This window comes from Lithobates pipiens, unplaced genomic scaffold, assembly GCF_037356315.1.
Source record: "Lithobates pipiens isolate NorthernLeopardFrog02 unplaced genomic scaffold, aLitPip1_a1.2 Scaffold_10, whole genome shotgun sequence".
NCBI lineage: Eukaryota > Metazoa > Chordata > Amphibia > Anura > Ranidae > Lithobates > Lithobates pipiens.
In genome coordinates, this window is record NW_027507686.1 from 104,148,721 (window position 1) to 104,174,413 (window position 25,693).

General features: G+C 46.6%; 1 protein-coding gene across 2 annotated transcripts in view; it reads right to left on the reverse strand.

Annotated features, from left to right (window-relative positions):
• The window catches only part of LOC143933943 (spectrin beta chain, non-erythrocytic 1-like), a gene marked incomplete in the record, with an annotated part of 1,131,488 nt that overhangs the window by 73,339 nt on the left and 1,032,456 nt on the right, over positions 1-25,693 (reverse strand). For both annotated transcript variants that reach the window (XM_077457128.1, XM_077457138.1), the window contains 2 exon segments: positions 9,704-9,770; positions 25,034-25,188. In XM_077457128.1, coding sequence (XP_077313254.1) covers positions 9,704-9,770; positions 25,034-25,188 — 222 coding nt within the window.

Here is a 25,693-nt window from a genome sequence, read left to right on the forward strand (position 1 = left end):
TGCTGTCTCTTGTGAATTTGCTTCTTTCGTCTATGTGTCGATCCCAGCCTGCATTCTGTCCAGGTTTCGGTCGTAAGTGTTTTCTGTCACAGCATTTTCTGTCACAGCATTTTCTGTTTCTGTCACAAGGTTTCTGTCCAGCATTTTCTGTCACAGCATTTTTTCTGTCACAGCATTTTTCTGTCACAGCATTTTTCTGTCACAGCATTTTTCTGTCCACTTGTCGCTTGCCAGCCAGTTCACCTCCCGGGAACTCTCGCCATGCTCCATGGAGGGGATGCCCACACGCTTCCCGGTTTTCATGGGGGGGCACTCAGCCACCTGTTCACCTCCCGGCACTCTCGCACCCCCCCCTGCATGTCCAGGCACCCATTTCAGTCACGGGGGTTTATCACGGCACTCAGCTCCAGGTTTCTGTCTCTGCGTTTTCCCGTCGTGGCGTTCGCCGTCCAGCTTTTTTCCCCGGCGTGGCGTTCGCCGTCCAGCTTTTTTCCCCGGCGTGGCGTTCGCCGTCCAGCTTTTTTCCCCGGCGTGGCGTTCGCCGTCCAGCTTTTTTCCCCGGCGTGGCGTTCGCCGTCCAGCTTTTTTCCCCGGCGTGGCGTTCGCCGTCCAGCTTTTTTCCCCGGCGTGGCGTTCGCCGTCCAGCTTTTTTCCCCGGCGTGGCGTTCGCCGTCCAGCTTTTTTCCCCGTCGTGGCGTTCGCCGTCCAGCTTTTTTTCCCCGTCGTGGCGTTCGCCGTCCAGCTTTTTTTCCCCGTCGTGGCGTTCGCCGTCCAGCTTTTTTTCCCCGTCGTGGCGTTCGCCGTCCAGCTTTTTTTCCCCGTCGTGGCGTTCGCCGTCCAGCTTTTTTTCCCCGTCGTGGCGTTCGCCGTCCAGCTTTTTTTCCCCGTCGTGGCGTTCGCCGTCCAGCTTTTTTTCCCCGTCGTGGCGTTCGCCGTCCAGCTTTTTTTCCCCGTCGTGGCGTTCGCCGTCCAGCTTTTTTTCCCCGTCGTGGCGTTCGCCGTCCAGCTTTTTTTCCCCGTCGTGGCGTTCGCCGTCCAGCTTTTTTTCCCCGTCGTGGCGTTCGCCGTCCAGCTTTTTTTTCCCCGTCGTGGCGTTCGCCGTCCAGCTTTTTTCCCCGTCGTGGCGTTCGCCGTCCAGCTTTTTTCCCCGTCGTGGCGTTCGCCGTCCAGCTTTTTTCCCCGTCGTGGCGTTCGCCGTCCAGCTTTTTTCCCCGTCGTGGCGTTCGCCGTCCAGCTTTTTTCCCCCGTCGTGGCGTTCGCCGTCCAGCTTTTTTCCCCGTCGTGGCGTTCGCCGTCCTGCATTTCCGTCATGGCGTTCGCCGTCCTGCATTTCCGTCATGGCGTCCGCTGTCCTGCATTTCCGCCATGGCGTTCGCCGTCCTGCATTTCCGCCATGGCGTTCGCCGTCCTGCATTTCCGCCATGGCGTTCGCCGTCCTGCATTTCCGTTATGGCGCTCGCCGTCCTGCATTTCCGTCATGGCGCTCGCTGTCCTGCATTTCCGTCATAGCGTTTGCCGTCCTGCATTTCCGTCATAGCGTTTGGATCTGACAGGAATGCCTGGACAGCATACGGGCTGAGGTTTGTTTCATTTTGTTACTTATTTTCTCTCCCGTATAACACACATCATACGGTGCACGCTCATTTCGTTGCACGTCTACCCACCACGGTTTGTGGGTATACTAGGCCGGAGGATTGTTGCTACCTGTCTGCTTTCTGTCATGGCGTTTTGTACCTAGCTTTTCTGTTGGCCAGGGCTCATTTCCTGGTCTGTCACGCCTATGGACCATACGGGCTGAGGTTTCAATTGTTTGCCGTTCCGCAATCTTCTCGCCCGCATACCATATGTTATAAGTTGCATGCTTTTTTCATCTCACTTGTACATCTACCCACCACGGTCGGTGGGTACACTAGCCCTGAGGGTTGCTTGCCATCTGCCGCTGTTGTTCTGTCATAGCTTTTGTTTGCAACTTTCATGTCATAGCTTGATGTTCGTAGTATGTCTGTTACCTAGGGCACACATCTAGGGTCCATCACGTCTACGGACCCGTACGGGCTTCGTTTTTAATTGTCGTCCCACAATTTTCTCGCCCGTATACCATACGTCATACGTGCACGTTCACCAAACCTTTACTACTACTATCCACCACGGTCTGTGGGTACCTCAGCCCTGAGCGTTCGTTTTTTAATTACCTGTCTTGGCACTGCAGTTTGCTCGGGCTCACTCACTACATACACTAGGGTTGTGTCAGCATTAGGTTCACATTCACGCGCTGTTGGTCTTGTCATTTCTGCACTTACATCCTCATACTTGTCAGGTATGTAGGGGTATTGTTTTGTGTGTTGATTGTCTGTTCTCTTTTCGCTTGTTGTGTTTTTCTTGGTTCAGGGTTTGGGGTGGGTTGCGGAGGAGGCCGGTGCACATTCATCCCTCCACCATCGCATGGGGGTTCAGTGCTCGGTAGCACCCCATTTTTAGGGGTGGGACCAAACTCTTAGCTCAGTTATCGCCAGGGTACCACTTTAGCGGCCTCAGCTGGGGGGGGGGCAGTATTCAGGGGTTTATTCCCAACTCTGTTCAACCTCTTCCATCCACCAGTGCAGCGCATGTTTTGTGCAGGATTCTTCAACCCAGTTCATGCAGTTTCTCAATGCGCTCTTATTTGTTAGTCTGGATGGTGGGGTTCATAGCTCGTTAGGCTTGCACTGAGGTTTCAGCTGCGGCTCCTGTTCTTCTCAGTGCACCTTCAGGTGATGTTGGAATTTCTCGCAGTGGCTTGTAGAACTGGGGGCAGTGTGGTCTCGGGTAATCAATCTGGCCAATGGTTCTTATCCAGAGTTTGTAGTGGGCTTCTCACAAGGCGGGATGGTCTCATAGGTTCATGTTTATGGGTTTCGCTGGGTATTGCATCGGCAATTTGGCCTCATCTGCCAATTCCATGTAGTTTCTATCAGGTGACTAGTTTTCAGGACCTACAAACTCCTGTCAAGCTGCAAATTTTTGCGGCTCACCCTCTCTAACCGTCAAGGGAGGGGAATCGGGGATGTTTCTCTTTGGCACGGCTACCAGTTACCGGCCAGGTTTTCGTGGTGTCTCAGACTTCCTGTCTCCTTCCCTTGGCAGTTCCTAGTTAGTGCTCTAGGCAGGTTCTCTCTTACCACTTACAACTTCCCCATCATTGGTATAGATGGTTAAGCTAGGGGTTTGTGGTCATATTTCTGTACCTTAGCCTTGGTGTCGGGTAAGTAAGTTGGCCTTCTCTGCATCATTCCGTGGGTCTGCGCTTTCTCCATCCTCTCACTACAAACAGTTGTTCTCACGTCCAGGTTACTTGCCAAACCAGGCTGGAATCCTAACCCCTTTTCTGTTATTCATCTGGTTCCTGGGCAATTTTTGTAGGTCTCACAGGGGGCCCTTTTCTGTAGTCAGCCGGGCATTTGCATTTTCCGGACTAAACGATTGTTGCGGGCCTTCTTTGTAGCTTTCACATCACACCTACTTTGTATCGTTTTGCCCTCTTTTAGGCATACTGTCCAGCCAGGCCAAGGCACACCTCAGGCCTTGGTAGTTAGGGTCATCGTATTTCCGTATGAAGACTCTGACTACAAGTTGGAAGGCTGGCCGCAGGCTAGCCTTAATTTGTAGGAGGAGTCTGAGGGCTTTAAATCCCTCCTCCTCCATCAGAGCCTTCGTCGGCTCATTTCTGGGTTCCCACCCACCCGTTCCCCCATTGCTTTCATCATTTCATTTACATTTCATACATTCATTCAGGGTATGCCCTCTTTTAGGCATACTGTCCAGCCAGGCCAAGGCACACCTCAGGCCTTGGTAGTTAGGGTCATCGTATTTCCGTATAAAGACTCTGACTACAAATGTATTTATACAGAGATTAAATTACACATAGGTGGACTCCATTTACCAATTAGGTGACTTCTGAAGGCAAAGATTTGGAAAAACATTTATAATTTTCCTTCCACTTTACAATTATGTGCCTCTTTCTGTTGGTCTATCATATAAAATCTCAATAAAATATATTAAAATTTTTGGCTGTAACATGAGTGTGACAGAATAAACTGTCACTGTGCGTTTTGGAAGGGGCTGTGGGCTCGCCTCCTACCCACGGACTATGGCCCAGCAAAGTACATATTTGGAGGGCTACTTGCCGTCTCCCACCACCTGGAGAAGATGCTACCCCTCCAGACATTTGTGTTCAGATTCCCCAGTCATCGGAACCGGGTGAATGCAGTATCTGTGGCTGGGCTTGTGGAGTCGTTCATGGCTACCTAAGATAATGAGATAATGTAATGTAATGCTGCATCCCCTCTCCCCCCCCCTCTTGTTGTGTTAAATGTGATGGGTCATGGCATGTAGACAAAAGGTCTGGTCTGGGGACACATCCCAGCAGGGGATGTGTAAGGAGGGGCTGCCTGCTAGTCATAATCCCTTCATGTGCTTCAACTGTAGTTTGAATATACAAGTGTTGAGTTTCCATTGGTTCTTCCTTGTCCCCTAACCCCCCCCCCCCCCGACCAGGCTAAGGGGAGTGTCCCTAGCTATGTAAAAAGTGTATGTTTGGCACTTAATAAAGAGTTTTATGCTCTGGATGTTTAAACACACACCTGTGTGGTTTGTCTCGTGATTGAGGGGTTAAGGGCTGGTTATGGGGAATGTGCAGGCTGCGGGTGCATTTGGAGGACAGGAGACACAGGTCTGGCGGAGATGCCCAGCAGTGGTATCCGAGATCCGCCACAGTGGTGGCAGCAGTGGGATGTCTCCTGCAGTCCAGGACATCCAAATCCCCACCGGGATTCAAGATCCGGGCAGCCACTGAGGAGCAATACGGGGACCAGCCAAACTGAGAGCAGAGTTCGGGAGGAGGCTGCAAGGCATGCGGAAGAAACATCGGGGACCAGTGACAGAGCACATCATGCTCCGCTGGGAGCATTTGATCCGCCAGCAACTCTGGCAAGAGGCGCTAAGCCACGAGCGGTACAAACAGGGGAAGATCCTTCCCTCCTCCACAGAGATGTAGTGGACCCAGTACCATGCACGAGAGGTGTTCCTGAGGGAACAATCGCAAGATGAGTGGAAGAAGGAGCTCGGAAGATTGGCTCGGGAGGAGATGAGGCTGGATGCCAGCTATAGAGCCCTCCGGTACTTTGCGGCTCAACTGTGGCCAGGTACAGCAAATGGCATTGGCTACGGCGGCGTGGGGCTGCTCCATCAAAAAATGTACGGAGACCCAGACTTTGGGAGCATTGAGTGGAGGCTGGAAGACATTCTGGACTTCCGAGATGAGGTGCTGGACCTCCCAGAAGAGGCATGTGATCTGGAGGAATTGGAGTTCCTGGTTGAGCAGGAATGGGAGCTCGAGATTGCCTATAAGCGAGACAAGCCAATAGCATAAAAGTCTCGGAAGGGGGAGTTGAGACGGGCGCAGGAAGGCTGGTAGATGGTGATCAGCAGCAAGTCCAGAGTATCTCATCCGATGCCCCAGAAGAGCTGGCTACGAGGAAGAGCGCCACTGGTCTCTGTCCACCCTCAGAGTTAGATCCAGGGAGACCGAGGGATGACCTCAATGAGCCGTTTCCCCAGCAGCAGATATTCCCACTGGGAGTGGAGAAAGCAATTCTCCCTCCCAAGCACTTGGACCCTACACCAGTGTTTATATCCCCAGCAGAAGCGCTGGCGACGGAGCAGAGCGCCGCTAGCCTCTGCCCACCCTCAGAATTGGATCAGGAGAGTAAGAGCTATGATCCTCTGGAACTGTTTCGCCAGCAGCGGATATCCCCACTGGGAGTGGAGAAAACCATTCTACCTCCTCAGCGCTTGGACACTATCCCAGTGTTTATCCCTCCAGCAGAAGCGCTGGCTATGGGGCAGAGTGCCGCTGGCCCCTGCCCAGCCCTCAGTATGCTTTTGGAGTGTTTGGGAGACAGCCCCTTTCAGAAGTCGCCCCAGCAGCTGGTCACAGAACCAGGAGGGGAGAATACCCTTCCCCCTCCCCAGTGGCTGAACTCTACCTTTGTATATGTCCCCCCCAGCAGAAGCGGTGGCTACGGGGCAGAGTGCTGTTGGTCTCAGCCCAGCATCAGAAAAAGAGCTGGAGAGTCCAGGAGATAGCCCCTGCAAGATACCTCCCCAGCAGAAAACCAAGTACCTTTTCCCCCCCAATGGCTTAGCACTACCAGCCTAAGCTCCCTACCAGCTGAAGTGCTGGCATCAGGGCAGAGGATTATTCAGCCCCCCCCCCCACCCCCCAATACCTGCAACCAGGCCCCCGGACCATGGGAGTGCAGACTGAAGACATGAGAGCAGGTCCTGCTCTGAAGCGGCTGTTTTTGTTCATGGCAGACCGTATGTGTGGTTTTGCTCCCCAGGGGTGGGAATTTGTGACTAACGCAGGTCCAGACCAGTTGAGGGTCAGAGCTGGTTAGTTGGTTTTTAAAAGGGGAGAAATGTGACAGAACAAACTGTCACTGTGTGTTTTGGAAGGGGCTGTGGGCTCGCCTCCTACCCACAGACTATGGCCCAGCAAAGTACATGATACTTGCCGTCTCCCACCACCTGGAGAAGATGCTACCTCCAGACATGTGTCCAGATTCGCCAGTCATTGGAACCGGGTGAATGCAGTATCTGTGGATGGGCTTGTGGAGTCGTTCCTGGCTACCTAAGAATGCGATAATGTAATGCTGCATCCCTTCCCCCCCCCCAGCAGGGGATGTGTAAGGAGGGGCTGCCTGCTAGTCATAATCCCTTCACGTGCTTCAACTATAGTTGTTTGAATATACAAGTGTTGAGTTTCCATTGGTTCTTCCTTGTCCCCTACCCCCCCATGACCAGGCTAAGGGGAGTGTCCCTAGCTATGTTAAAAGTATGTTTGGCACTTAATAAAGAGTTTTGTGCTCTGGATGTTTAACCCTCCACACCTGTGTGGCTTGTCTCGTGATTGAGGGGTTAAGGGCTGGTTATGGCGAATCCGAGATCCGCCACAATGAGAAAATATGGGAAATTGCAAGGGGTATGAATAGGTTTTCAAGGCACTGTAGATCTGGAAAAGATCTATGAAAGCGCTACAATGAAGACTCCAGTGCCCAAAAGGTCACATTCCTGGCCAGCCTTGCCACAAAAAAAGGCCCATTTCAAAGACAGATCACACCAGATGCTGTGCCAAAGATCTGGACCTAGAGAATGCTTGGCAGTTAACTGACGCAGTACATCAAGGTCCGGGAAGTGCAACAATGCAGAGCCCAGCACCCAAAGAACACTTTCAAGGCTAGCCCTGCATTCTTCTAGTCCAGCAGCAACTGGGAAAAGCTAAAGCCAGGGCTATTGCTGAGGATACACTAATCCAGATAACTACTGTGTAGAGACCAGCTTAAGCAGGGTTTCTGTCCCAGGTCTTGATTAAAGTCACCAAAGAAAAAATAAAAGTAGTTGTAAAGCCACTGTCTCTTAAGCCCCATACACACTATCAGATTTTCTGCTGATTTTTGTCTTCAGATTTACCAAAACCTGAACCAGGGCCAGCCTGATTGCATGCACATTGAAACTCCTAAGGTTTGACCTCATATTATATGGTTTTGGTAAGTCTGAAGGGGAAAAAAAAATAAAAATCAGCAGAAAATCTGATAGTGTGTATGGGGCTTTTTTTCTACAATTCTCTTTGTTACATTCAATTATGATGTATCCCAGTGCATGCACTTTTTAAAAATATGCTGCTTTATATTTTATGTTATAGCACCACTCGCGCATCATCCAAGAGGCGGGGAGGAGAGTGGTGGGCGGTTACGTGAGCACTGCCTGGCAATATGAAAGACTGTCTAAATCTGCATATTTTTTGAAAAGCATACACACACTGAATATCCTGGTTCAAATGAAAACCTGTCACCACCTTCGGTAGGAATTCAGGATGAGGCCGCAATACCACCTTATCCTTATGCATGATGAAATATGGCTCTTTACAAGACAGAACCGCCAGTTCTGATACTCTTCTGGTAGAGGATATGGCAACAAAAAATACTATTTTTCTTGGCAAAAGAACCAAGGGAATTTCCCGTATAGGCTCAAAACTGTTTCTGTAAAGCCAACAAGACTAAATTCAAATCCCAAGGATTTAGAGGTGCCCTGACAGAGATTCATTTGTGTTGCCCCCTGAATAAAACTACACACCAGAGAGTGAGAAGCAAGAGGCCGTTGATTAGGCCGAGACCTGGCCCTTGATAGTACTCAAGGCCAGCTTAATTTCCAATCCCATTTGCAGGTATTCAAGGATCCTACCTATGACATACTTCCTGGAGTGCCAACCCCTGGATCCACACCAGGAAACATATGCCTTCCAGACTATATATTAAATGACTCTGGAGGCTAGCTTCCTAGCATTAACCAAAGTAGACACTACTGAAGGGGATAACCCATGGTCCTTTAGAATGTGGGTTTCAATAGGCAAACAATTAAATTTAACGTTTGTAAGGTAGGATGGAATACCGGACCTTGAGCGAGAAGGTCTGGCCTCAATGGCAGGGTCCAAGGGACTCCTACCACCATCTTTATGATCTCGGCAAACCAAGATCTTCTGGGCCACCAGAATCACTTCCTTCTGTTCCTGCAGAGAAGGCACGGAAGTAGCAGAACCGGAGGAAACGCATAGATCAGTGAAAACTGATCCCATGGGAAGACCAAGGCGTCTGTTCCGTACGCTAGCAGATGCCTCGTCCTGGACACGTTGTCGACTTTGTTGTTGAATCTGGACACAAACAGATCAACGTCTGGAATAACCCATCTTTGACATAGACAAAAAGATGTCAGGGTGAAGGGACCATTCTCCCGGAAACAATTGTTGGTTACTCAAGTAGTCAGCCTGACAATTCTCTATCCCTGGAATGAAAACCGCTGATAGGCAAGGAATGTTTCTTTGTGCCCAAGCTAGAACATGATTCACCTCTTTTCGGGCTGTGTGACTTCTCGTGCCCCCCTGGTGATTGCAGTAGGCCACAGCCGTGGCATTGTCGGATTGAATCCTTAAAGGACAATTCCGTAGCCTGAGAATCCAGGACACTAGGGCCAGACGTAATGTTCACTAACAGATGTGCCTACGAAAGTGCTGTATAACAGTATGTATTATCAGTGCTGTATTCCAGTAGTGGCCCCTGGAACAAAATCGGGTTGGGCTGCTAAACCATTTGCAGGAAGCCTTTTTATTTTGTATTTGAATACAAGGCTTCCTCTCATTGGATGGGGTGGAGATTATGACATCAGCCATCTGCCTCTCCACCTCCCTGCTAGAGGAAGCCCTATTTTCATTCATAACATACAAGGCTTCCTATGAATGGATGAGCAGCACTCAGCCCGGCTCAATTTGTTCTGGGAACAGGACTTTCCTGTCCTGCTGTTGGAACACCACGTTGTATACTTTACGCAACTGATGTAGTAATACTTTGTTTGAACCAGTTGGTCGAAAACTATTTAAAAAACCTAAAACCAAACTGACCTAAAACTACTAGTCCTTCCCTATACATGAAAGTTTTACAGAAACAAAACTACCCCAATTCTTAACACCCAACTAGCAACAAAAGAAAAAGGTCAATAACTCAAATCTCAAGAGCGTCAGTATGACAGCCAGCATTTTCAGATGCAGGTCAGCAATGGCAGCCAATTTCTCTCTTTACAATTTTATAAATGTACACATATATGTGCTGACTACCTGAGGAGAGTCGGAGTCTGTGTACAATCCATTCACAGAAACGTGTTCCGTTTGCAGACTTTGTAATCTTAAAAGAAAATAAAGGTTTATCATTAAAGAGCAGTAGTGTGAGGGATACATAAAGACAAAAAAAAAAAGAAAAAAAATGCATTTCCAGAGGGATTTTTATTATATCATTGAAAACATTTGGTTATATCTATTCAATATATGCAAAAGAAGGTGGCACCAATACCAATGATGTGTGTGTTTTACTAGGGTTTTCCTGATACCACTTTTTTTTTTTTTAAGACAGAGTACAAGTACCAATACTTTTTTCAAGTACTCACGATAACCAATACTTTTCTTTTAATGTCATGTGACAGTTTTCAGACCACAATACAGATTAGGTGGCACAGATATGCAGCACTGATGGCTGGAACTGACAAATAGGTGACAGCGACAGGTGGCTGGCACTGATAAATGGAACTGACAGGTGGCTGGCACTGATAGGGGCACTTATGGGCATTGGGCACTGATAGATGTCATTGACAGGTGGCTGGCACCGACAGGTGGCACTTACAGGCATTGGACACTGATAGGTGGCATTTATGGGCACTGATGGGCAGGCACTGAATGTCATGAAAGGAAAGGCTGCCTGCGATGCCAATCTTGGTACTCTTTCCACTCGGCCGCATAAAAGCAGTAGCGGCCATCTTGTTACACCCAGCCCGAGCCATATGGGCTGGGCGTAACAAGATGTCTGCTGCATGCTTACTGTGGCCAAGTGCAGGGTGTACCAAGATGGGCATTGGGATGTCCAAGCACCAACGTTGACATGAGTGTCACTTCCGTTGTTCCCCCCCGCTGACTTCAGGTTGCGCCGGGTTGCTTAATCTGATGAAACACCGCCTCTACCAGGTATCGGGAGCATTTGTGCGAGTACAAGTACTTGCGCAAATGCTCGGTATTGGTCCCGATACTAGTATTGGGACAACTTTAGTTTTTATTACCCCCGAAATGGCCCCCCTCAAGCTGCAAAAGGTAGCAAATAGGGGTGAACACATACCTGCTGTAGTAAAATTAACTCTTGCCGTGCAGACACAGCCCAACTACAAGGGAAGACTATTTCGTTTTCTGAAGTTCCGCTTTAAAACTTGGTAAACCTAGAAGTAATCTGAATGGAGTCCAAAAGCAGGTCTAAGTTTGCCCTTTTACATAAATTTGCCCATGAACACAAGGGCCCAGATGGTTTAATGCAAATACCATACCTGTATGCTTTTTCTGTCACACACGACAGTTGGCTGAAGTACCCCCAATATTTACATTCATGCGTCCCGACTTATTTTCAGGACATGGCAAACACTGGCTGGCCGTTCCCAGGATCACACGAGTCCTTATCTGGACTCCAGTTCCAGAATATCCTTCCTGAGGCCTAGTGCCCAGAACTGGAAGGAAAACTCAAGATGCGGCCAGACCAGAATCTTGTAGTGTCAGAATTAGTTTTATCCCCAGATCTTTTTCCATCCTAGATTCCACTAGTGGTTATTCCCCTAGGGAGTATTGTATTTATCGGTGTATAACAAGCACTGGCGTATAACACGCACCCCAAGTTTAGGAGGGAATTTAAAAGAAAAAAAAAACTTTTAGGAGGGAAGTTTAAGGAAAAAACTTACATATCAATGCAGCCTTGTCAGTGTCATTTGCAGCCTTGCCAGTCGTTTGCCGTTTAAAAATGGCGCCGCCGAGATACAGAGCGGATGTCCTGTGCATCTCGGCCGCTCTCGGCTATTTTCGCCCACACTCGGCCACCGAAAATGGCCGAGTGCGGGCAAAAATAGCCGAGAACAGCCAAAGATAGCCGAGAACGGCCGAAAACACCCAGAAGCCGTAGAGAACAGGAGAAAGGGTGAGAAACAGCGGGGGATCGGCGTATAACTTGCACCCCCGATTTCAGGGGGGAAAAAGTGCGTGTATTACGCCGAAAAAATGGTATTTGATCACTACTCCATTTATTTTTTTGCGCTATAATTTTGTGCAATAAAAAAAAAAAAAAAAAAAAGATTTTTGTACTCTTTTCTCTGAAGTTCATTGACAGACACAGCTCCTTTAATTCCTGACCTTAGGGTTATCACACCACCTTCAGGAGAGGACTAGGCAGAAAACAGCAAGACCACACAGCACGGCCCAGGGGGCGGTCCCTCTGGCTATAGACCCTCACCCTGCTTCCTGTAGCTCAGTTTGTCAAAAAGCAGTACAAACATGAATAGGAGGGGCGGGCGCTGTGTCCGTCAATGAACTTCAGAGAAAAGGATTACGGGGAGTACAAAGATCCCATTTTCTATTTCATTCCTTGACGGACACAGCTCCTTTAATTCTTGACCTTAGGGACGTCCCCAAGCAGTGTCAAAAAATGAGGGGTGGAAACAGCGAAACATAACTTCCCCCACAACAAAAGGAACCCCTCAACAGAGGAGTTGCCATCTTAAAAGGCAGTCATCACAACCAGCGGCCAACTTGTGCATCAAAAGATGCGTTTACAACAAACTTGTAACTTCACCCCTTCCCGCTGAGCGTACGCAGATATGCGTACTTGAGTTTCGGGGGTTTATATCGGGATGATGCCCGCAGCTGCAAGCATCATCCCAGTACCGTTGTTTAGAGCCGGCGATCAGCTTTCCGAAGACGACAACCGATGAGGCTAAAAGCTGCTCGGTTGTTATTCCGGAGATGTGGGAGGGGACGTCTCCCCCCTCCTGCTGCTCTTCCTGGGCCTCCCAGTGGCACTGGAGAGCCGATCGACGATCTGGCTCTTCTGGCAGCTAGTGATAGAATGGGACAAAGCCAGAAACTGCTTTTTTCCAGTCTCCATGATGTAAACACGGAAGCAACGTCATGACATCACTTCCTGTTTACTCGGCTGCCAATGGCGCCGGATTAAAAAAAAAAAAAAAAAAAAACTACAGTATTCAGATACACCATTTTCGGTGATCTGAATACTTTGAAGTGTAAAGGGGGATTTGGGGTCTTGTAGGCCCCCGATCCCTCCATAGAGTGTACCTGTCACCACCTATTACTGTCACAAGGGATGTTTACATTCCTTGTGACAGCAATAAAAGTGATCAAATTTTTTTAAAAACACAATTTAATCATATATATATATATATATATATATATATATATATATATATATATAAAAATTTCAAACCACCCCATCACAGCAAGCAAACGAAAAGAAAACGCATACGGAAGTCGCACCCCGCATATGTAAACGGTGTTCAAATCACATGCGAGTTATCGCCGCAATCGTCAGAGTGAGAGCAATAATACTAGCACTAGACCTCCTCTAACTCTAACCTGGTAACCGTAAAAAAAATTTTAACGCGTCGACTATGTCGATTTTTAAGTACCAAAATTTGTCACCATTACACAAGTGCGTGCAATTATAACGTGTGACATGTTTGGTATCTATTTACTTTGCGTAACATCTTTCATATTGTACAAAAAAATTGGGATAACAGTTTCTTTTTTTTTAATTCATGAAAGTGTCCCCTTTCTCAAAAAATTGCATTTAAAACACCGCTGCACAAATACTGTGTCACATAAAATATTGCAACAATTGCCATTTTCTAGATTCTCTGCTAATATATATATATATATATATATATATATATATATATATAGGGATTCTAAGTTTTCTAGCAAAAAAATAGGGATTTTATCTTGTATACACCAAAAAAAAAAAAAAAAAAAATAAAAAAAAAACACCACCAGCAGTAGGAGCACTTATTGCGGTGCGGAATACTCTGAAGATACAGGATGCAGCAGGAACCTCTGCTGAGGTGGCGGTCCCTTTTGGGTCCTGCACACCGGCCCGCACGCCTAAGGTGTTTCCGTATTTGACTTATATTGATAAGTTCATCTACAAGGAATGGGCAAATCCGCAGTCTGCCTTTTCAGTCCCAAGAAGAATGGAGGTGAGTTAGCCCTTTGAGAAGAGCCTCCTGAAAAATAGGATTTTTAAAACAGCTTACCTGTAAAATACTTTTCTTGGAGTACATCATAGGACACAGAGTCTCAAGTAATAACTTGGTGGGTTATAGGCCTACCTTCAGGTGTTGACACTGGTATAACCAATACAGGAAGTGGACTCCCCTATATAACCCCTCCTCCTTCCAGGAGTACCTCAGCTTTTGTAGCCAAGCAATATACTCTCACCCCAAAAAACAGAGGGGCGGGAGCTCTGTGTCATATGATGTACTCCAAGAAAAGGATTTTACAGGTAAGCTGTTTTAACCACTTAAGGACCAGGCCTCTTTTTCAGATTTGGCGTTTACATGTTTAAAACAGTTATTTTTTTTGCTAGAAAATTACTTAGAAAAAAAACAAAATATGTTTGGGGGTTCTAACACCCTAGAGAATAAAATGGCGGTCATTGCAATACTTTTTTTCACACCGTATTTGCGCAGCGATCATACAAGCGCACTTTTTTTTGGGAAAAAATTCACTTTTTTGAATTAAAAAAAATAAAACAGTAAAATTAGCCCAATTTTTTTATATTGTGAATGATAATGTTACGCCGAGTAAATTGATACCCAACATGTCATGCTTCAAAATTGCGCCCGCTCGTGGAATGGTGTCAAACTTTTACCCTGGGGCTGGGTGTTTAAAAAAATGTTTTTATTATTTATTTTACTTGATTTTATTTTTAAACTTAAAAAAAATAAAAATAATAATAGATCACTTTTTTAATGTAAACATCCCTTGTAATAGAAAAAAGCATGACGGGTCCTCTTAGATATGAGATCTGGGGTCAAAAAGTCCTCAGATCTCATATTTTGACTTAAATGCAATAAAAAAAATAAAAAAAATCATTTAAAAAAATTACATTGAAAAAATATACCTTTAAGAGGTATGGGCGGAAGTGACGTTTTGACGTCGCTTCCGCCGTCCTAAGGTATAGAGATGTGTGGGGCCATCTTAGCCTCACTCGTCTCCATACCCGGCCATCGATGGGACCAGATTGCCTCCGCCGCTACCGACGGCTCCCGTAAACGGCGGAAGGCGCGGGAGAGCGGCGGGAGGGGGGGTGGCACCTCTCCCGCCGCCGATAACTGATCTTGCGGCGAACCCGCCGCAGAGACCACCGTTATTGTACACAGGACTGCCTCCTGTATACCTTGGTTGTGGTAGCAGCTGCTGCCGTTACCGAGATATCCCTCTTCAAAAAAAGGACATATTTACATGAGGCGGTCCTTAAGTGGTTAAAAATCCTATTTTCTTTATTGTACATCATAGGAGTCTCAAGTAATTACTTGGTGGGATGTCCCATAGCAATGCTACTTGAGGGGAGGGAGACAACCCGTAGGGTAACCCCCAGACCTGAGGACTTATACTGCTGCCTGCAGCACACTGCGCCCGAAGGCGATATCCTCATTCCATCTTACATCTACTTGATAACATTTTGCAAACGTATGTACTGAAGACCAAGTTGCGGCCTTGCAGATCTGAGACATGGAGGTCTGGTGATGCACTGCCCAAGAAGCACCAACCGCTCTGGTAGAGTGCGCCTTAACTTGAAAAGGGGGAATCTTTCCCTTTAAATCATAAGTTTGAATTATAACTTGCCGAATCCACTTGGAGACAGTGGATTTCGACCCTGCCTGTCCCTTCTTAGGACCCTGTGGCAGAATGAATAAGACGTCAGTCTTACGAATATGAGCAGTTTTCTTCAAATAGATTTTTACTGCTCTCACTACATCAAGACAATGTAGAGATTTTTCTTCCCTGGAACATGGTTTGGGGAAAAACGAAGGCAGGACAATATCTTCATTCAGATGAAAGCCTGAAACTACCAGCCTGGACGAGGGTGTAACACCAATCTGTAATCATGAATAACCAAATATGGCTTTTTACAAGAAAGAGCAGCCAATTCTGACACCCTCCTTGCTGACGCTATAGCAACTAAAAATACCAGCTTCCTTGTCAAGAGGACTAAAGGAATATGCTGTAATGGTTCGAAAGGCTGTTTTTGTAACACCGACAAAACTAGATTTAAATCCCAAGGGTTTAAGGGAGATCTAACTGGCGGATTTATCCGCAGCACTCCCTGCATGAAACCCCGGACTAAAGAATGCGTAGCAAGCGGTCTTTGAAACAAAATTGATAAGGCTGAGACTTGGCCCTTAATAGTACTCAGGGCCAGCTTCATCTCTACGCCTAACTGTAGAAAGGCAAGAATTCTGCCTATAAATATATCTCCGAGGGTGCCAACCTTTGGATTCACACCAGGAAACATACGCTTTCCAGACTCTATAATATATAGCTCTAGAAGCTGGCTTCCTAGCATTAATCAAAGTAGAGATAACCGACCTGGAAAGCCCATGTTTGTTCAGAATGTGGGTCTCAATAGCCAAGCCATTAAATTTAGTGTTCGTAAAGTAGGATGGAATATAGGCCCCTGCGATAGCAGGTCTGGCCTTAGTGGAAGGGGTCAAGGACCCTCCACTGTCATCTTTACGATCTCCATGAACCATGACCTTCTGGGCCATGCTGGTGCTATCTGAATTATCGACTTGCTTTCCAGCTTGATCCTGGAAAGAAGCCCAGGCAGCAACTGGATCGGGGGAAAAGCAGATCAGTGAGAACTGATCCCAGGGGGTCACCAACGCATCTGTTCCATACATGAGTGGGTCCCTTGTCCTGGACACAAAGTTGACTAGCTTTGTGTTGAATCTGGACGCTAGAAGGTCTATGTCCGGAGTCCCCCATTTTTGGCAAGCAGATTGAAACGCTTCGTGATGAAGAGACCATTCGCATGGGAATAGCTGCTTGCGACTTAGATTGTCCTCCTGCCAATTCTCTACTCCCGGAATTAAAACTGCCGACAGGCAGGGGACATGTCTCCTCTGCCCAAGTTGGAATCTGGTTCACCTCTCTGAGTTGAGAGACTTCTGGTGCGGCCGTGGCATCGTCGGATTGAATCCCGACAGGAAAATCCTTTAAACTGGAGGTCCAGGTCTTTAGGGCCAGATATACTGCCCGAATCTCTAGGATGTTGATGGGTAAGGTACCTTCGGTCCCTGACCATCATCCCTGGACAGTCGTTTTCTCTAGTACTGCTCCCCAGCCTGAAAGGCTGGCATCCGTCATCACTACCTTCCAGATAATTGGTCTGAAGGTTTTTTCCCTTCAGCAAGTTCCGGGATAGTAACCACCAACTGAGGCTCTGGGACACTCTTGGGGACAGCCGCATTGGCAAATCCAAAGTTTGATTCGTCTTGTTCCAAGCAGACAGGATACTGCTTTGAAACAGTCTTGAATGGAATTGTGCATAGGGAAATGCTTCAAATGAAGCTACCATCTTCCCTAACAATCTCATGCAAAGGCGAATTGAAGGATTTTTTCTTGACCTGATCATCCTCACTAGCTCCTGTATGGAGCTGATCTTTTTTGGAGGCAAGAACACCCTCTTCTGGGCTGTATCTATGATCATGCCTAGATACTCCAGCCTCTTTAGTGGCTTCAAGGAGGACATTTTTAAACTTTCCAGGTAACGGCTTGAAACGGCTTTAGTTAGCCACTGACCGGTCTATTAACGATAGATCGTCTAAGTAAGCCAGGACAGTTATGCCCTGTGCCCTTAACCTGGCTAGAGGTGGGGCAAGTACCTTTGTGAATACCCGAGGTGCTGTAGCAAGGCCGAAGGGCAAGGCTACAAACTGAAAATGCTTCTTTTCTACCTGGAAACGCAAAAACCTCTGGTGAGGAGGGAATATAGGGACATGCAGATATGCATCTCTGATGTCGATGGATGCCAGAAGTTCCCCTCCTTGTAGGATAGATACTTCTGACTTGATTGACTCCATGCGAAAGGAGCGGATCCTCAGGAACGGATTTAGATTCCGTAGATCTAGAATTGGTCTGATATCTCCATTCGGCTCTGCCACCGTAAATAGGTTTGAGTAAAACCCCAAACCCTGCTGCTCTTTGGGAATCTGCATATTTACCCCTTGAGCCAATAATCGGTCCAACGCTTGCAACAGGGATTGCTTTTTGGCTGGATCCATTGGAACGTTTGATCTGAGAAAACGGGCCAGTGGAAACTCTCGAAATTCTAGCTTGTATCCTAGAGATACAGTGGAGAGAGTCCATCTGTCCTGAATTTCCCTCTGCAAGACTTCTGAGAACCTCAGAAGTCTTCCCCTCACCTTGGTGAGGGGTGATGCCCCTTCATGATGAGGCCTTGGTATTCTGCTTTGCAGACTTGCGGCCCCAGGTCCTCCTCTGTGTCTGGGCCTGACCCTGAGATCTCCCCGTGGGGTCAGACGGCAAAGGCCGTCGCCCCTGCCTAGAGGAGGATGCCCTTGGTGCTGGGGAAAAAGGCTGTTTAAACGAAGGACGTTTATATTTTCTTTTGACTGGTAAAAGAGTACTCTTTCCGCTGGAAATAGTCTGAATGTATTTATCCAAGCCATCTCCAAAAAGGCGTTCTCCCTTAAAGGGGAACCTAGTTAGAAGATTTTTTAAAAAGGATAACTCACCTCCATTATTCTTGGGACTGAAAAGGCCCACTGCGAATTTGCCCATTCTTTGTAAATGAACTTATCAATACAAGTCAAATACGGAAACACCTTAGGCGTGTGGGCCGGTCTGCGGGACCCAAAAGGGAGCGCCACTTCAGAAACGGTTTCTGCTGCATCCTGTATCATCACAGTATCCCGCACCGCAGTGATAAGTGCTCCCACTACTTTTTCCTGCGCTAACCCGGACAGTCATTCTCACTGTCCGAACGGTCCTGGTCCGCATCCTCTGACACGTCAGAACAGGGGCCGTCAGTAACCGCGGGACCCAAGTCTGAATCAGTGTTCTCCCCAGAAGACAAGGGGGCATTTTTTACCCCCCTTGTAGTCGCACGGCGCTTCCACCCTGGCAACAAAGGTCTCCAGGAATGCCGACAAAGCGTCCATAGGCACCGCATTTTTTGCAGATGAGCCGGTTGCAATAGCAGGGATGTCTGGGGAAGAAGCGCCAGCTTCTGACATGCTGACCCTCACACGCCTGTCACAACTTAGGGACTTAAGGCAAGGAAACAAACCCCACCCCCCTAGCTGCTCACAGACTGAGGGGCCCCTCCGCAGGACTCACCACCCTGACCGAGTGCTGACGCTGACTGCTCTGCCCTGTTTCAGCCACAAAGTGCTCAGAGTGAAAACCACGCTGTTTTGAGGTACACAGACCCAGCACTAGCAGTAAAAACACGCCGAGGCTACAAAAAAATGGCCACCAGCTAGTCTTGGTACAAAAATCACCAAGAAAATGGCCACCGAACCAGCTAGAAAATGGCTAACAGCCCATACACTGCATAAGACTACAGAAAAATGGCCGCAGCCTCAGCGAAATGGTGACGGCCTCTCCTGAGGTAAATCTACTCAGGCACCTCGAAGCGCAGAAAAGCAAAAACGAACTTTAACAGCCAGAGCATCCCTGCCAAAGCTCGGAGCACCCCCCCCCCCCAACCTAGGTACATACACCGCACCTCATGCCCGGTCACACAGTGGCCCCAGCAAGGGGAGGAGGGAATGAGGAAAGGCAGAGAGAAAAGGGAGAGTGAGAGACCCCCTAGTCGACCTCCCAGGGAGAGCCGTACTTACACTTCCTGATGGGATTGCTGGACGCATTCCACCATAGCCCCATCACCTGAGCAATACGGGGTGGCTGCTGGCCAAGGCACACTAACACGGACAGCAGTAGTCTGGCCATATGTGTGCCCCGGAGCATATAGCTCACTGGCCGCGCTCCTGGAGAAGAAGGGGCATGTCGTGGCCGACCCAGCATGTAGCTAGGGTCTGCTCATGCTCGATGGCCAGGCTGGGGAGACTACAACAATTTATATTATCCAGCCTATCACCCAGCCGGCTGTTCATAGTAGATCACAGGATCAAAAATTGTGGAAAAAAATCCCAGGACCAATGGTCCCCTCAGGGAACCAGGTCCTTCTACACTAGGCATTAAAAAACTGAGCTGCAGGAAGCAGGGTGAGGGGTTATAGCCAGAGGGACCCCCCCTGGGCGGTGCTGTGCAGACTTGCTGTTTTTATGTGCGTTACATGTTCTGCCTAGTCCTCCCTTGAAGGTGGCATGGGTAAGGTCAAGAATTAAAGGAGCTGTGTCCGTCAATGAACGAAAGAGAATAACATTTTTTTTTACTTTCTGCTATAAACTGTATTCAATAAAATTAAAAACAAAGCAAAAACAAAAAGGTCTTCATAAATTTAGGCCAATATGTATTCTGCAAAATCCCAAAAAGATAGAGCTGCGTGAATAAACAAAAAAAAATTGCGATGACGATTCAACCCCCCCTTCATGATCTTTATACAGCATTTCCCCCCATACATGTTAAACAAGTGCAGAGCCGAGTAGAGCTGTCAAAAGAAAAAAAAAAAAAAAGAACAAAAACCTCCAAAAAAACATAACTGGCAAATGTTCATCGATAAAGAGAAACAATGCAAACAATGCAACTCTTGGTTCTTTCAGATCAAAGGAATTAAATTATATATAGATACACACACACACACACACACACTCCACGCGTCATCAGTGCCACTGTTGCATGACATTAACCACTTCCCGTTCAAGCCTATAGCAGAATAATGGTGGTTCAGTAATCCTGACTGGGTATATGTGACGTCCAGCAGGATAACATGCCGGCGCACAGAGCTTGGACATGCCACTGACACACGGCGTCTCCATACGTGGAAAGAAACGCTCCTGCGCATAAGCAGACCACCAAACCGGCTATATAATAACACAGGCCTTGCTACCCTCAAGGGTGGGGAACCCTAAAAGTCAGAGGGAAGAAAAAAAAAAGCGCACCAGCCTTGTGCATTATCCTTTGGATATGTATTTATTAAAGCCCTAAAAAGAAAACTACTCACAAACAATTGTATGAAATCTTGCAATATGAATAGTCGTCAAGTAGCAGCATCTAGTCACAGATGAGCAGATCTCTCCAGAGGAGACAGAGGAGCTTGCACTAATCACTGCCATCTGTCGCATTTTGGAGGGACCATCCCTTCTTCCTCAGAGCTCAGCAGTCACTGCCTCTGACGGAGGCTCCTTACCACGTGATCAGCTGTGACCAATCACAGCTGAACATCGCATGAATCAGGAAGTGCCGGTAAACGGCATTCCTCGGTTCACACTGACAGGGAGAGTCTGTGTTAATAATCAGCACACTGATTATCAGCACAGCCCCATCAGATGTGCCACCACAGCTGCCAAAAAGGTGCAGATCAGCTGCTAATCAGTGCCCCATCAGAAACAGCTGTATGTGCCCATCACAGTGCCAATCAGTGCTATCAGCGCCGCCCGTCAGTGACCATCACAGCCGCCTGTCAGTGGCACCTTATCAGAGCCCGTCTGTGAAGGAGAAAACATTTTATAACTGAAATGAAGAAAAACATTTTTCTCAAAAATGTGGGTCTTTTACTTTAACAATAAAAACTCCAGCGGTGATCAAATACCACCAAAAAAAAGCTCTATTTGTGAGAAGAAAATTATAAAAATTTAGTTTAGGTGCAGTGTTGCATGACCGTGCAAATCGGATTCAAAATGTGACAGCATTAAAAGCTGAAAATTGTCCGGGGCAGGAAGGGGGTGAAAGTGTCTGGTATTGAAGTGGTAAAAAAATAAATTAAAAAAAGTATTGGTATCGGCGAGTACCTGAAAAAAGTATCAGTACTTGTACTCAGTCATAAAAAAGTGGCATCGGTGCAACTTTAGTTTTTAGGAAGAAATATACATCAATGAATTAAAAGAAACCAGACAGGAAAGTTAGCCCAATTATTTTTGTATAATGTGAAAGATGAGGATATGCCAAGAATCGTGATCTTGATTCTAAGCAAAAAAACATTCTAATTTTATCCAGAATTGTGCAGCTCTACAATAAGCGTATATTGATTGGTTTACACAAATGTTATAGCATCTATAAACTATGGGCTATATGCTGGAATTTTTTTATACTAGTAATGGTGGTGATCAGCGACTTGCAGCGTGACTGCGATATTGCAGAGGACAATCTGACACTTGACGCTTTGCGGGAACCAGTGACACCAATACAGCGGTCATTGCTACAAACATGCATGATCACTGTTAAGGACACTTACTAGGGAGGATGCAAACATCTAGTAAACATCTAGGGTGAGCAAAGGGTTAACTGTGCCTAACCAGTGTGTGTGTGTACCATGTGTGCTGCTTTTGCTAGGTTAAGAGATGGATTTTAGTCCCTGAACGGAACTCTGACTTGTTTACACAGGCAGAGCTCTTTTCATAATCTTTTCCCCAACGATCGGCAGGTGCCAGCAGACATTGAGTGCTTGGCACCCGCAGAACAGCTTTTGCTGTAAATTACAGCAGCCAATTTTCTATCCAGGTACATACCCTATAGTCTATGCCTACAGACCTCAAATTGGAAATTAAATGGTTATGGGGAACTGTATCAAATGCTTTTGCAAAATCCAGATATACGACATCCACAGGGTTTCCTTTATCTGGATGGCAGCTCACTTCCTTGTAGAATATTAACAAATTGGTCTGGCAAGAACGATGCCGCTTACTGCTATGGTTTGACAGCAAAATTCTTCCCTTATCCCCTCCAATAATTTACAAACTACTGATGTAAGACTGACTGGCCCGTAGTTCCACGGTAAATATATCTCAGCCTTTATTTGAATATTGGTACCACGTTGGATTTTCTCCAATCAGCTGGTAGTATTCCAGTCCGTAAACTGTCCATAAAAAAGGAACAATGGTCTAGCTATAACCTGACAATTCTTTAAAGCAGAGTTCCACCCTAAAATGGAACTTCCACTCATTGGAACCCTCCCCCCCTCCGGTGCCACAGTTGGCACCTTTCAGGGGAGGGGGGTGCAGATAACCGTCTAAGACAGGTATGCGCAGTAGGGAACAGGGAAGTTAAGCCACAATGCTTCACTTCCCGATTCCCTCACTGAGAAGGGAGCCGGCAGCAGCCGAGAGCCGAGCAATTGCGCGACCTTGGCTGCCCAATTGGCTGCACTCCAGGAAAGGTAAGTGTTAATTTATTAAAAGTCAGCATTTATTAAAAGCTGCTGGCTTTTAAAAAATTTTTTTTTCAAGTGGACTCCCTCTTTAACCACTTGCCGACCAGTCGCCGCAGCTATACTGCTGCAGGGTGGCTCTATTGCGTTATTCCCATTACTGGTACAGCGCTTCGTGTAATAGATACAGTTGGTGCACCCATGGCTGGTGGCTGCAATGTCCGACAGTCAACAGCAATCGCTCCACAGAGGCAGAATGGGGATCTGGCTGTGTAAACAAAGCAGATCCCTGTTCTGTCACGGGACTACAGTGCGATTGTCTGTTCCTTATTAGGAACAGCGATCTCTCTGTACTCCCAGTCAACTCCCCCCACAGTTAGAAACACCTCCCTAGGACACTTAACTCCTTAATTCATACAGTAATCAGTGCATTTTTGTAGCACTAATCGATGTACAAATGTCACTGGTCCTAAAAAAAAAAAAAAAGTGTCAAAAGTGTTCCATTTGCCACAATGTCACAGTCCCGCTAAAAATCGCTGATCAGTGCCATTACTAGTATAAAAAAAATGCCATAAATCTATCCCCTATTTTGTAGATGCTATAACTTTTCCGCAAACCAATCAATATACGCCTACTGCAACTTTTTTTTTACCAAAAATATATGTAGCAGAATACATATTAGCCTAAACGGAAGAAAAAGTAAAAAAATGTTTTTTTTGTTTTGCTTTTCAAAATAGTCTTTTTTGTTTAGCACAAGAAAATACATCGATTTTGTTTGGGTACAACGTTGCACGACAACGCAATTGTCAGTTAAAGTGACACCGTGCTGTATTGCAAAAACTGGCCTGTCATAAAGGGGTTAAATCCTTTAAAACCAATGCCTTCCTTCCTGTCTTTTTATGACCAACTTCCCTCGATCATCTCTGATGGGACCAATATGCTCTGGTCTCACCTTTTTACTGTTAATATATTTAAAACAATTGTTGGTTTTTCTTTTTTTAACACTGACGCTATGTGACTTTCGTGGTCTATTTTTTCATTGTTTTTTTCTACAATCTTACATTTTTACTGTAAAGAAATCTAGTGAGTTGCAGACATGCACACTTGCCCACCAGCAGCAATAGAAGCTGACCGTTACAACTTCATTCTCCCCTCGGATCTGAAAATGGCATGCTGTAGCTGCTGCTGACACCCAGGTCTGTCTTCTCTAGCTTTCCTTACAGTAAAAAGGAAGATTGCAGAGGAGACACCTGGCTTCACAATTACAAGGGATGGCTGCAGATGTTCATACTGGCAGCTTGCGGGGGGGGGGGGGGGGGGGGGCTGGGTTGTGTGGAGTTTATGTGCTGTAAAACATCACCACCCATGCCTGTCAATCACTTCCCCCACTTGGCACTGGTAAACTACTGACAACTGGGCAGAGGAAGCCGAAAAGCATACAACACATGAACAGGACTGGTAGTAAACTTTAAAACGGCAAATTACTGAAAAGAATGTGAGCATAATAAACTTCACTCCATTCTGATAAGAGCTGGAGAAATTACTCAACATTAAGTGAGTTTTGGCAAAAGGCTCTCATGTATAAGAGTCTCTTTAATAACTTTTTACTTCGCTCACGTTTTTGCATCAAATATATCATCTACTTAAAAAACGACTTTACTATTAAAGAAGTGCAGCTTTAAACCAACTCCAGGTGATATCACCCTAGATAAATACTTGCCTTCATCCCGATTTTGGAGTTTTCCACCACAATCTGCATAAATTGCCCATACCCATGGCAGCCTCCAGCCATTCAACCAAGCGTGGATCATCCAAAGGAATAACCGGGACTACTTCACACATGCAGACTTGGCAACAGACTAGGCTGGGATATTCTGGATGCAAGGGTAGGGCAGAGCTCACACTGAAGAACTCAGGAGTGGGAGTGAAGGCAAGTATTTTAACTATTCTGGACACACTTTGTCTGGAGGGGTCTTTAATATTTGTGCCTGTTGTATTTGACATGTAGACCGTATTACTGATACAGAGTTTCAATTGGAGTCAATTGCATTGATAGAAAAAAAAAAGATAGAACTCAGTCAATCAGCACAACTTCTTGTGGATCTGCTGCATCCAAACATAGTAGAGAAGGAGAGGAGGAGAGGAAGGTGACTGCCATACTTCTATCCTAACAAGTTCAATGTAGGAAGCCTAACAGCAATAGAAATGGCCCAGTAAATGACTGTGCCAGCAGTAAACCTTTAGATACACAAGTTACCTTGGATCCATCAGCTCACCTTTCTTGCAGCAAACTTGCAGGAATTAAATGGTCTTCCAGAATTTGGTGGTTCTGTTTCATCTCCTCTTGCTTTGGCTCTGCTTTAGGTGGAGTTGGAGGTCTTCTTTTCCTCTCTTCTTCCTCCCACCTCCTCCTCATTTCATGCTCCTCCAACTAAAATAAATAATTTATATATAAAAACAGGATTTTTATAACAGCTTACCTGTAAAATCCTTTTCTTTGAAGTACATCATCGGACACAGAGTCATAGTAGTTACTATGTGGGTTATAGGTCAGCTTCATGTGATGGACATTGGCACACCCCAAGACAAAAAGTGCACTCCCTATAGAACCCCTTCCACTACTGGGAGTACCTCAGTTTTGTAGCAAAGCAATACACATGTATATCTAACAAGGGAGGGACCTCTGTGTCCCGTGATGTACTTCCACGAAAAGGTTTTTATAAAGTAAGCTGTTATAAAAAACCTGTTTTCTTATCGTACATTACGGGACACAGAGCCATAGTAGTTACTACGTGGGATGTCCCATAACAATGGCAACTGAAGGGAGGGAGACTCAACAAAAGTAGGGCACTAAGAAAAGGAGTCATACTGCAGCCTGCAGTACACTGCACCCAAAGGCAAGATCCTCATGACCTTTTACAACCATTTATAGAATC